We start from the raw sequence: 11,893 nt of genomic DNA, 5'->3' as shown, positions 1-11,893 counted from the left end.
CGCTTCCTCCCCCTCTCCCGCTCTCCCCCTCCTCTCACCACTCCTCCTCCCGCTCTCCCCCTCCTCCCCTCGCCCTCCCCGTCCCGCCTCTCCCGCCCCACCCCGAGCCGGCGGTGCCCGTGGGCGCCCGGCGCCGGGGCTGCTCGGCTCCCGCTGCCCGCGCTGCCCGCCCCTGGCGCCCGCCGCGGCCCCGGCCCGGAGCGGGGCCCCCTCAGCGCAGCGGGGCGAGCGCGGAGCGGTGGCGGCTGCGGCCAGGAGGGATGTCGGGGACCCGCTGCCAGGCGTTGTACCCCTTCTCCGGGGAGCGGCACCGGCAGGGGCTGCGCTTCGCGGCGGGAGAGCTGATCACGGTGCTGCAGGTGCCAGACGGCGGCTGGTGGGAAGGGCAGAAGGAGGACGGGCTGCGCGGCTGGTTCCCGGCCAGCTACGTCCAGCTGCTGGAGGTAGGACCGGGGCCGGGGCCGGGGCCGCGCCGAGCGGGGGGCGGGAGGGGCCGGCCCGGGGATGTCCCGCGGGGGCACCGGCGGTCCCGGGGGGGACACGGGGCCATCGCGGCGCTGCTGGTGGGGACCCCCCTCGGCATCGCTGTGCCCCTGCCCCGGGCAATGCCCCGGCGCCCCGGGCTGAGGCTGCCGGGTGCTGTAGGAATCCGCTTGCCCTGCCTCGCCCCGGCAGCCAGAGCCTTTGGTGCTTGTAGTTGTAACCATGGAGCGGCAGAGCTCAGGTGCGTGACGAGCTGCGGACTGCTCCGGACGCTTGGGTTTTCACAGTCGCTGAACAGCAGCAGAAGTCAGTGTCTGCGGTGATGCAGCCCCTGTCAGTCACTCACGAGGGCCAGATGCTGGGCAAGTTCCGCTCCATCCTCTCTCCCTCACCCCCTCCCACTCCCTGTCATTTCCTTTCCCTGAACGTGTCATGGCTTTATGTTGTGGACGAGGTAGTTCAGGTACAGAATCATGGAATCACAGAATAGTTTGGGTTGGAAGGGACCTTAAAGATCATCCCATTACACCCATTCTGCCATGAGCAGGGACATCTTCCACTAGACCAGGTTGCTCCAAGTCCCATTCAACCTGATCTTGGACACTTCCAGGGATGGAGAAGCCACAAGTTTTCTGGGCATCCTGTGCCAGGACCTCACCACCCTCACAAAGGAGAGTTTTTTCCTAATACCTAATGTAAATCTGCCCTTCTTCAGCTTGAAGCCATTCCCCCTTGTCCTGTCACTCCATGCCCCTGTCCAAAGTCCCTCTCCAGTACCTGTGGGTACTGGATGATTCTCTTGAGTTCTCCCTGGAGCCTTCTCCTTCTTGCAGCAGCTCCCCAGCTAGCTGCAGACACCTCGCTGCCATACCTGTGCCATGGCTCAGGGAGCCCCAGCAGGGTTAAGGCTGGTTGTGCAGACCCAAAGGCCATGGACCTTCTGTCAGGATGCTGAGAAGTTCTGTCAGCTTCAATCATTTTCAGGGCCCTGACAGCTGGGGTGACAGTTGGATTCCCACCTTGGGACTGCTTGTGCCTGAATGTGTTTATTGCTTCCAGTCCGTGCAAACAAGACACAATGTGAGAGTAAAAAATATGTCCATGAAGAGAGCCTTCACAATCTCTGCATGTGAATTCTGAAACATCTTGTGCACTAAAGCAAGAACTTGCCATGACCCCATCAGTCTTCTCCTCACTGGCCATGCCCTGTTCTCATTTGGAGCTTACACTGAGGCTGTGGGCATGGCAATGGTCCCTGAGAGCATCTCCCTGCCGTGACTGGGCTGCAGCCATTCGCAGCCTGTTGCTCAGGTCAGCCTCTGTTTTTCCTCCACCCTAAGGGGAATCAGCCAGCCTGCTTTGCTTATGTGCAAGGCAGGCAATGCCCATCCCAGGTTTTCCATGCACACCCTCCAGGGAACCCAGAGAGGCAGGAAGCAGAGTCCTGAGCAAAACTTGTCCACCAGCTGCATGTAGAGCAGTGTTCTGTGAGCCAAAGATTCTGTGCAAAAGGACATTTTGCCCACAGATCTGGTGCTGCCTTTTCGTTTCTCTTGTCCAAATAAATTTTAAAAATCTATGATGTTTCCATTGACCTCCTGTTTCTTATTTTTACCTGGAAAGACAGGAAAGTCAAAGCAAGAGTTGCCCATGTAGTGCTACAAGAGTGAGGCCACAGACTTTCCTGTGAAACTGACACACTTGGGATTTCTTCTGTTAGTTTTAGAATGTTGGAGTCCTATTGTTTGTCAGTTTTGTCACCTACAAGATCTTTTATTGAGATGTGTGAATGTTTGTGGTTTCACAAATTGCTAAATGTTTACATATCTAGGAATTTAGGAGTCGTTTGAGGAAAAATGTGTCATGAGATGTGAAAGATTCTGCTCAGCAAAGGCAGTGGGGAATTGCTTCAAAATACCGTAACTTCGCTTTCCTGTCATCTCCTTCTCAGAAACTCTCCTTTAAGTCTGAGGAAGTTCCACTGTGTTTGGATCACTGCCCACAGCCCCACAGATGTGCCTTTCTGACCCTTGGCTCATGTACCACTGACAGCTTTGATGAAGACTGCTTGTCCACACCGCCTGGCCCCCTTTGCCCTCTCTTGGGCAAACCTTCAGAAAGAAGGCAAGAAAAATGGCAAGGGCTGCGTGTGTTCGCTCTGGCATGTTTTTTCCTTTTCTCCAGAGATGGTACCTAATAAGGACTATGAGCCAGAGTTAAAAAATATGTCAAATGAGAGCTAATTAACCAAATCCATGGGATCACAAGTTCTTGGCACACATCACGGTAGATGTGTGAGAAGGAAGCTCTGTGTGTGTCTGTCTCTCATGGCTCTGTTCAGGGAGCCTTTCCCTTCTCTCTAGGTAGCTTGTCCCTTGTGTGCAGGTAAGCAGCTTGCTCAGGGACCTGATCTAACTGAAAGATACCACAACAGAGATACTCTCCTTCCCTGTTCTCTGATCCAAGTCCCTGCCCAGCTACACTGACATCTGAGCTGATATCAGGGAGGTGGTCACAGTGCGTGTCCAGGTGGGGCCATGGACATGAGTCTCCTTTCTGTACCAGCCAGGCCTTCCATGGGCTTTGGGCGGCCCTGGCCCTGCAGCTCTCAGTAAGGTTCAGTGCTCTGTCCTCAGCTGAACTTGACCACACACTGTTGTTTAAAGAGGAAGATGTTACCCTCTCCCGCTGTCCTGCCCTTGTTTCCCTGTGCCCAGTTGACCCCAGCAACTGCTTGTGCTCTCTCTGGAGCCTGAAGGAGATCTGGCTGCATTTTCTGCCACAGCAGTGACTGAAGATGGCTCATGGCATCACCCGAGGCATGCCAGGCCTGGCAGCATTTGCCCTCCACAGCACACACCATTTCTTCTCTCAGCAAAGTCTGTCGGGTGGCTCGGAGCTGCGAGAAGGAGGTGGCCTTCTTCTGAAGCCTTTGTGGCTTGAAGCCTGCCCCATGTTTAGACAGGAAGGCTGGATTTTCTCATTCTCTTCACATTTACCAACACTGGGATCTCCTCTGACAGCACTGGTTCGAAAGTCTGTGCTGAGTTTTGGTCCTGAGCTCAAAGAGGGAAGTGAGAAAGGTGTGAAGAACAGCAGAGAGGAGAAGCTCTCCCACCCTTGAGCGGTGGTTGAGCAACCAGTCTGTGGTGTGCTGGTTCCTGACAGTTGAAGCAAAAATGTGTTTTCAATTCATTCATCACAGTCAAGGAAAGGACCAAAACTGTGGTAAATGTGGGGCAAGAGAGACACAAGAGGTAAAGACATAAAGACATTTGGCATGCTTTGTTTCCTGCTGCAAGCACACAGTGGAGGGTTAGAGGTAAGCAGTGATGGCTGAAGGTTCCTGCTCAAGGCAGTGATGGAAGCAATGAGAACTGGAGGAGGACTGGAGGAGCTCATGGTGGGGACAAGCCAGAAACGACACGTCTCTGTGAGCTCTGGAGAGGATACTGCTGTCATAGAGCAAAAAACACTATGAAGAGCAGAGAGCAAAGGGAGAAAGGGAGGGTATCGGCTTCGTGGTGGGGTTCCAGATGGATTCCCTGAGGCTGGGCTGGTTGGGAGCAGCTGAGGAGGCTGCTGTGGTCTTATTCACAGAACCACTGGGTTGGAAGGGACCTTTGGAGATCAGCTAGTCTGGTTTGCCTGGCTCTGTCAGGTTTTGAATGTGTGCAAGGGTGGACACCACAACTGCTCTAGACAATGTATTCCAGTGTTTAACTGCCCTCACAGTTTTTTGTTGTGTCCATTAAAGGAATTTGTGTCCCTTTGAAGGGATTTTCCGTGTTTTAGTTTGGGCCCATTGTATCTCATCCTTGCACTGAGTATCACTGAGAACAGTCAATCTATGCTTTTTTTACTGTCCCACCCCCCCAGATTTTTATTCACATTGATAACATCCCTCTCAAGCCTTCTTGTCTTGATGCTAAACAGTCCCAGTTCTTTCAGCCGTTCTTTGTATGACAGATGCTCCAGTCCCTTAATCATCCTCGTGGCCCGTTGCTGGACTCTCTCCAGCGCGTCCTTGTCTTCCTTATGTTGGAAAACCAAGTACAATTTCTTACACTGTTGTAGATAGTAGGTTAATGGAGAAATAGTTCTTAAGCAATATTTCCTGAGCATGGGAATCCATGGACACCAGAGGAATCCTGAAGACTGCTGTCAGATTCATGTGGTTTTGCTTTGGCTGAGCTTGGTCTATGAGCAAGCAGCACCCTTCTGCAAGCCGAAGGGCTTGGGGAAGGAGGATGTTGTTGCTTGGTATCCATATCCTATTGAGTAGATACCATCAGCTTCAACCCTCACCCCTCCTTTGGTGATTAATAGCTATGGCAGGCATGAGACCTGAAAGTCAGGGATTTTCTGATGCTTCCCTCCCTCCTGTGTGCTTTATATTTTTGCCTGACCTTTTGGCCATTGAGCAGAGCCCTCCAGGGCCCCTCGGTACCAGACTGTCACAGCCCCAGGTTAAGCAATTGGCCTTCCCAGCCTGGAGCAAGAGGGAATCTGTGCAGATGCAGGTGAGGAGGTGGTGTACACAGCTATAGAGCCAATGGAATGTGGTGTGTGATACACCGAGGGATTTCTCAACAGCTCATGTTTCTTATCCCGAGGCTGGCTGCCTCCTCCCCCCAACTGCATCAGGGATGCTTGGGATGATGATGTCTGTAGAAAGATCTGTACAGCTCCAGACGTAAGAGCAACCTGGCACGAGGCTCAGGTGCTCCAGTTTGTGACAACCTTTATGGCACACAGATGTTGAGAAAGTGGGATGGTGTTAGACCTCAGGGGTATGTATTCCAGGAGGTGCTTTGCATGGGACCCTCTGGAGAAATCTCTGTTGCGTCTGGTTTTTCTAGACAAGTGATTTTGGGAGGGCTGGAGAGATGTGTCATTCAGTCACATTTGCAAGTGGTTTCTTTTGAAATCTATTTTGGGCCTTGATTTTTGTATTTGTAGTTAACTAGAAATCACTTATATAAGCAGCAGCAGCAGCAACATATGCAAATTTGCTGGAAATTGTCAGCACTTTTTATAGCTTCAGTCATCCCACAGATGTAAGTCTCTGTATGAAGCACAGCGTGTGCTTCCAGAATGGATGGAGGTGGCTCTGGAATCTGACTGAGCGGGCTGGACTGAGTAGGACTTCGAGCTGCCACTGATCTTATCTGCACTCTCCACAGCTTGATTTACCAGAACTGTGAGGCACTTAGGAAGGAAGGAATGGTGTGCTTCTCCCTGGTGCAGGCTTCACCTGCAAGTGTGGGACAGATGGTTCATTGCTTCCACTGTTGTGAAATACTCAGTGGGTAACTCACCTCACCTAACCCAACCTGGGGCAGCTGCCACGTGGACATGGAGATGTGCAAACAGCTGAGCCTGGAGGTTGTTGCACATCCAGCTGCAGGAGGCATGGCATGGCATGGCATGGCATGGCATGGCATGGCATGGCATGGCGTGGCACGGCACAGACTGCTTCCTTCGTGGTGCCTGGGGAGTCGTAAAGAGAAAGGATGGAAGGAGTATACAGAAATTAAAATGCCTTTTATTTATTTTGTAACAGCACAGAATGTGTAGAGGATTTCTGTGCCAAACTGCTCTCTGCCATCGTGGGAGCTGTATGATGTGTGTGATATGTAGAAATGATATCCTAGGAGAGAGGATGTGTTGGTACAGAGCTTTTCCTGATGCACAAAGGAGAGTAAGGTTGTGTATGCACCTGGGTGGCTGTGTGTGTGCCTGAGCCCTGAGCTGTTTGTACGTGGTGTTCGTATCTCCTGCACACAGCAGTGGTGCTTTGCTTTCTCAGAAGGTTCTTCTACATCCTTGGAGTTTGTTATCTCACTCTCTCTCGTTCCTCCATCTCCCCACACAGAAATCAGCTTAACATAAAATTCATGAAGAGCCACAAGAACCGAGGGGATGTGTGAGGATGTCGGGTATAGATGTGACTGCTGCCACTGCTTTTTTTCTAAGGATATTCTGTGGAGCAAGTAATGCTCCAATCTGTAGTCTTGGGTGATGAGGAAGAACCTGGTCTTTAATTTGGTGTGATAAGGCTGTGGGTGCTGAACCCAAAGAGTGGATGGCATCACTGCCAGGCTGGGACTAGTATTCTTATCTCCTGCCCAGGGCTGCTTGTGACACCATCCTGAGTGTTCTGGCCATTCTGCTGCCCCTGGGAGGTGTTGCTGGGGCAGCAACCAGAGCTGAAGTGGGTATGGCATTTCCTCAGGTGTAGAAGGTTGGTTTTTGTTCTTTTGGTGCAGAGAAAATGTCTGTGCATGGTCTCAGGGAAAAGGTGAAGTTTTCAAAGTTCAGTGCTCACAGGCACTGAGGCTGGTCTGCTCTGCAGGATTCAACAGCAAACTGTTGTCCAAAGTGAGGTATTCATGAGAGGAGTGACAATGAGAATCCTGCAGTATTGCCTTGAGGTTTAAGTTTCACAGTGTCTTTTTTCTATCTCTGACTTTCTGTAACTGTATTTTTTAGAGTTGAAACTTGTGATCATCTGACCACTGATATTTCTGGCAAATGGTGAATGAAATCAAATATAAAAGGGTGAGGAAATTATGTTTTGCTGCCAGAAAATCACTCTTTAATGAAGGTTCTGAGGGAATTTAAAGCCCCAGGAGAATGTGAAGAGGATGTGATGCTGCAGTTCACAATCCCTCTCCTGTGAGAGTGATATCTGTTATCCCTCTGGTGATTGTCTCGCACTGTTGAAGTTACAGATGAAATGTAAAAGCTGAATAGTGCCGTAAATAAGCAAAATTTTGAAGGGAAGGGTCTTACTGTGGCATTTTTTGTGAGCTGTTCCATCCCCTGCACAAGTTGGGGTGTTGCAGAAGCTGGGCTCATAGGTGCTGCTTCTGTAGTAGGTGAGAACAGTCGCACTGTTGGCCTTACAAAAATTGCATAGGACAGATGTGTTTCCTTTATGCTTAACTAAAAGATTAAAAAGTGCCATGGAAGGTTTAAAGAGGAGTATCTCTTATGGCCTGTGGATTACAGAGAGAGTCTCAAAACAGTCTCCCTGCAGACATCTGCCTCCTAGATGTGAAAGATTAAATGAGTTGCTGTGCACCTGCACGGTAAGGGTGGATATAGAGTAACCATGAAAAATGTGGATCATTTAAAGACTCACTTGAAGATTGCTTAGTTCCCTAAAGAATTTCCAGCTCATTCTGTGCTCTGAATGGGGCACGTGTCCTGTAGAAAAATACAAGACTGATTTCTGCAGCAGTAAACATGGGGAACTCAAGTCTCACTTTCCAGCTTGGGTGCAAAATGCACCTTCAGTGCCTTGAGTGTTGTGCCACATACACCGGTGCTTAATGCACTACACAGCACTTTATACTGAGTGTAGTTTAAAAAGACACAGCAGGAATAATGAGAAGATGCCACATACTTATTTTCTAAAAACAAAGAAGCTTTACTTTGGTGTGCAAAATGGAAAATTTGGCTCCGTAATCAAGACCAGAAAATTCTGGCAGCTTCAATGGGATTTGGTTTTTTCTACTTCTTGCACTTTTACTTGTGGGATAATAAATGACCAGGTAGAATTAACCAGTCATTTAACTAACTAGATTAAATCTGTGCACACATGGCAGGTTTGCTGGAAGCCTCCCAGAAGCTGGGACTGGAGTGCAGTGGCTGCTCCCTGTGTGCTCATTTCCAGTAACCTCCACAGCTCTGCGCTTGCAGACAGGGACAGAGGACCTGGGGAAACCTGAAAGCAGCACAATGGAATTGGTGGTCCCCACGCTGTGCTTTGCACACTGTCATCAGTTCATGTCACTTCAAAGTGTCATTTGCCATATTTAATTACATGTCACATTCCCTTCTATTGGTATGAGCCCTTGAGTATGCAGAACAGCGTGAAACCAGGGCCAACAGTTTGCTCAGCCACTGTTTTTCAAGAGCAGTGTGCTTCAACTGGTGTTTGTCTTGAAAAATATAAATATGCTTTAGCGTATTTGGAATTTTTTATGTCACGCCACTGTGTAAAACATTACCTGTTGAGAGGACCTGCTGCACAGAGTTGGTATGTGGCAGGGCTGTTGACGGGTTTGCACTGTACCTGCAGAGCAGGTGAGCAGGCTGAGTCCCTGCAACACGGGGTTAGGCATGGGAGAGCCCCTTGCATACCTGCCATATCTGCCACAAGTGCACTTGTGCTTGAGAAGGGAGAGCAGGCTGTGTACATTTCCTGGGATACAGACTCCCTAACAGCACCCTCCCTGCCCTGGTACCTTCTCTGTACCTGCAGTGGTGACTGCCCTGGGAAGCAATCCTTTTACAGGCATATGGAACAGCAGAGAAAGCTTTTTGCTTGTACTAGTAATCCAGTTTTCCACATCACGCTATCAAAATAGCTTTTGTACTAGCCTAGTACATCTGTGGTTTGCTTGTTTGCTGGCACATTCCAGAAAGGGGTGCCATGGGTTACTCAGGAGCTGCCACTCTGCATTTTGTAGAGTATATCTGGCAGCGGAACAGGCCAGCATCTTTTAACACACACTTTTGTCAGCATTTGTGAGCAGTCCCCTCAGTACTCAGTCATCAGCATGAGGCACTTTGGAGTTAATTTAGGCTGACTGACAGATGACTTTGGTCACTAATCCTTGAGCTCCTCAACAGGTGCAGATGCAAAGGTTGAAAATCTTCCTTTGACATCGTTTGAGACCTGTCTGGCATTTTTCCTACATTCATGCTTGGTAAGAGTAGACCGTGCAGGCTGTTCTTGAGCCGCAGATATTCCCACTGTGATGCTGGCAGCAAAAGCACTGTGGTCTTCCAGTGTTTGTTTGAGCACTGAGTTTGTTTACTGCACAGATCTCTCAGGGCTTTCCCAGCTCTGTGGCACTTGGAATGGCCTCTGCTGCCGCAGTCTCCAGGAACAAAATCATTGCAACTTTAACTCCTTTGCTGGCTATCCCTTCATACACCCGTATCCATCCGTTCTGTGCCTCTCTTTGCACAGTGGAAAAAGCCCTCAATAACAGGTAGTTAGAAGTAATAAGTCTTGGGAACACCTGGGGATTTGTATCATAAAATGGATCAGATAAGGAAGGTGTGTGGTATTTTACAGAGTGCTCCAATGAGATATTCCATGATTTTCAGCAAAGAAGGGACGCAGCTGACATGAAAGCTGCAGAGGATCTGCCCTGCCCAGCGTTGCCAAGGCAGGGGCAAGCTGCAAGGCTCTAGCCCATCACTAGAGAGAGAGAAAGCAGGAGCTCATCTGGGCTGGAAATGAAGTCTGGAATAATCAGGCTGTCCCATAAGTACTGAATTTTCATCTTTGAAATGCTCTTTCACTCTCAGCAAGTCCAGCAGTGGGTAAAAGGGAGAAAGGTGTGAAAGTGGGGAGGGATCAGAGGCACAAAATTAGAAGTCTCAAGCCGTTCATTTGGTCTTCCCAAACTTGCCCCTATGTTTTACTTGGAATCACGTTAAAAGCTTCCTTGACATCTGTCAGCTGAGGGTCAAATGTCATTTTTTTACTGCACCTGCAGTGTCCTTCCTGGCAGTTCAGCACTGTTTGTGGCTCCTGTTCACCCTCTCACAGCCCTTCAGCCAGGGACAGGCCAAGCAGCTCTGAGACTGCGTGAGAAAAATGCAGCAGTGGAATGGGGAGCATGGAAGGGGTTAACATGAAGCAGCTCCCTGGGCTGCTAAAAGACCAGCTTTTGTGAAAGGCTGAGGGAAGGAACAAGGATCTTTGCGCTTGACATTGTTTGGGACATGAGAAGTACAATAGGATTCCGATTATTACCTCCATATGTAATACTTTGCATTTATTCCTAGTGTATTTTGTTTCCTGTGTTGTTGCCTGTTCTTTGGAGACTTACCAGAGCTCATGTAAACAATTGTGTATAACTTGACCATATTTACAACACATTTCTCACTTTTCCTGAGCTGTCTGAGGAGCGACTGGCATCATCACTCCTCAGACACATAACCAGACCTTTGTGGCTCACCTTTGATTTGAGAAAGAGTCACCCTTTTTGCTTCTGCTCTTTGCCTTCTGGTTTATCTATTTCTTATTTTGTATAGTAGTTTTTTCACTCCTTGGCTGCTTCTTTTCTCCTGAAAGTCTTCATAGAAAGGAGTTTATGCTTTCACAAGCATACCTGGGATAGTTGGTCTAACAGCAGATATCAGCACTCCCGAGAGTGCCACGCACGGATGCTTGTGCCACGATGGCTACAACATTGCTGTTGAGTTTATTCTGTCATTCTGCTCAGTTTTACTGTGGTCATCTATAAGCACTTTCAGAATGTTCTTTTAAATTGGCTGGCTGGATCTGCTTTGTCTTCCTGATCCTTTCTAATTCACTTATTTAGCCCTTTGTTCATGTTTCCAGAATGAAACCCTGCAGTTGCCGTGCGCTGAAATGCTCCTCCTTGAGCCATTGCCACAAAACCACAAAGCCAGACCTACAGTGACAAGCTAGTGCAGTACAGGAGCAGTTCCAGTTGCTACAGAAGTGAAATCGGGTTGTAGAAGAGGCAGAGCTGGCAAGCTTTTGGTAGTGGGGTAGAAGGAATAATTGGTACAGAGGAGTTTGGAGGAGAAAAATGGAGATGAGGAGTGACAGAGTTTGCAAGGGGTGACAGAGAATGAAGAATTAACAGAGTTTGGATTTGATACAGATATGGCAAAGTGCCATGTAGAAATTGCACAGAAGAGGAATTGTATTTCCAAGGGGTGAGCAAATGCTTAACCCAGAAAGGAACAGACAGAAACTGGTTTGATAGATGTAGTTTGTTTTGTAGTCCTGAAGAACTGTGTGCAGAATTCAGTTCAAAAATGCTGCTGAGGGCTGTGTGTGCAGCACACAGCTGAGCAGTTCCAGCCCTGCCCATGTAATGAGCTGCCTGAGCAGCAGATTAGCTTCTACTGTGCCAGCTGCTGTATAATAGGACTAATTCATTACCCAAGGCCAAGTAATCACTCTCAGTAGCAAGATTTAGAGGAGAGCCTATGACTTGTCTCTTTGCACTGCAGACTGCTGATGATCACAGTGGTAACTGGGACCAAATGAAGACTGGAAATAACCTCAGTCTCTTACGGGATGAAGAATAGAACTTCAGGTATTTCCAAAAAGAAATCATGTTTAAATCATCTGTGGATTCCTTCTGGAAAATAATTTTGCAACGAACCTGAGTCAGCGAACCCCTGTGCACAGTTCCTCTGAGCTGCATTGCCCCAGGGTTTGGGGACTCCCTCACTCCAGCTCCCTCCTCTGCTCTTGGCCAGCACCATTTACTAAGGCTGAATATGAATCTTTGGTGAGGGACAAAGCTTCCTCTCAGTGCTTGCCAGAAACATAATCATGGGCCAGAAACATAATTCATCTCTGGGATGGGACCGTGACAAATTCTGCTGTGCAACTTGA

At 49.1% G+C, this 11,893-nt stretch overlaps 1 protein-coding gene across 3 annotated transcripts in view; it reads left to right on the top strand.

Annotated features, from left to right (window-relative positions):
- The first annotated feature begins 202 nt into the window (after positions 1-202).
- Positions 203-11,893, top strand: part of GAS7 (growth arrest specific 7) — an 88,237-nt gene continuing 76,546 nt past the window's right edge. For 2 of the 3 annotated variants that reach the window (XM_032129406.1, XM_032129403.1), the window contains exon 1: positions 203-443. In XM_032129406.1, coding sequence (XP_031985297.1) covers positions 261-443 — 183 coding nt within the window. In that variant the 5' untranslated portion in view covers positions 203-260. The remainder of the gene's footprint in view (positions 444-11,893) is intronic. The other variant, XM_032129405.1, reaches the window with a different exon arrangement.

Source organism: Corvus moneduloides, chromosome 19 (assembly GCF_009650955.1).
Source record: "Corvus moneduloides isolate bCorMon1 chromosome 19, bCorMon1.pri, whole genome shotgun sequence".
NCBI classification, from domain to species: domain Eukaryota; kingdom Metazoa; phylum Chordata; class Aves; order Passeriformes; family Corvidae; genus Corvus; species Corvus moneduloides.
The sequence above is the reverse complement of the archived record's forward strand: the minus strand, read 5'-3'. Positions and strand labels throughout refer to the sequence as shown.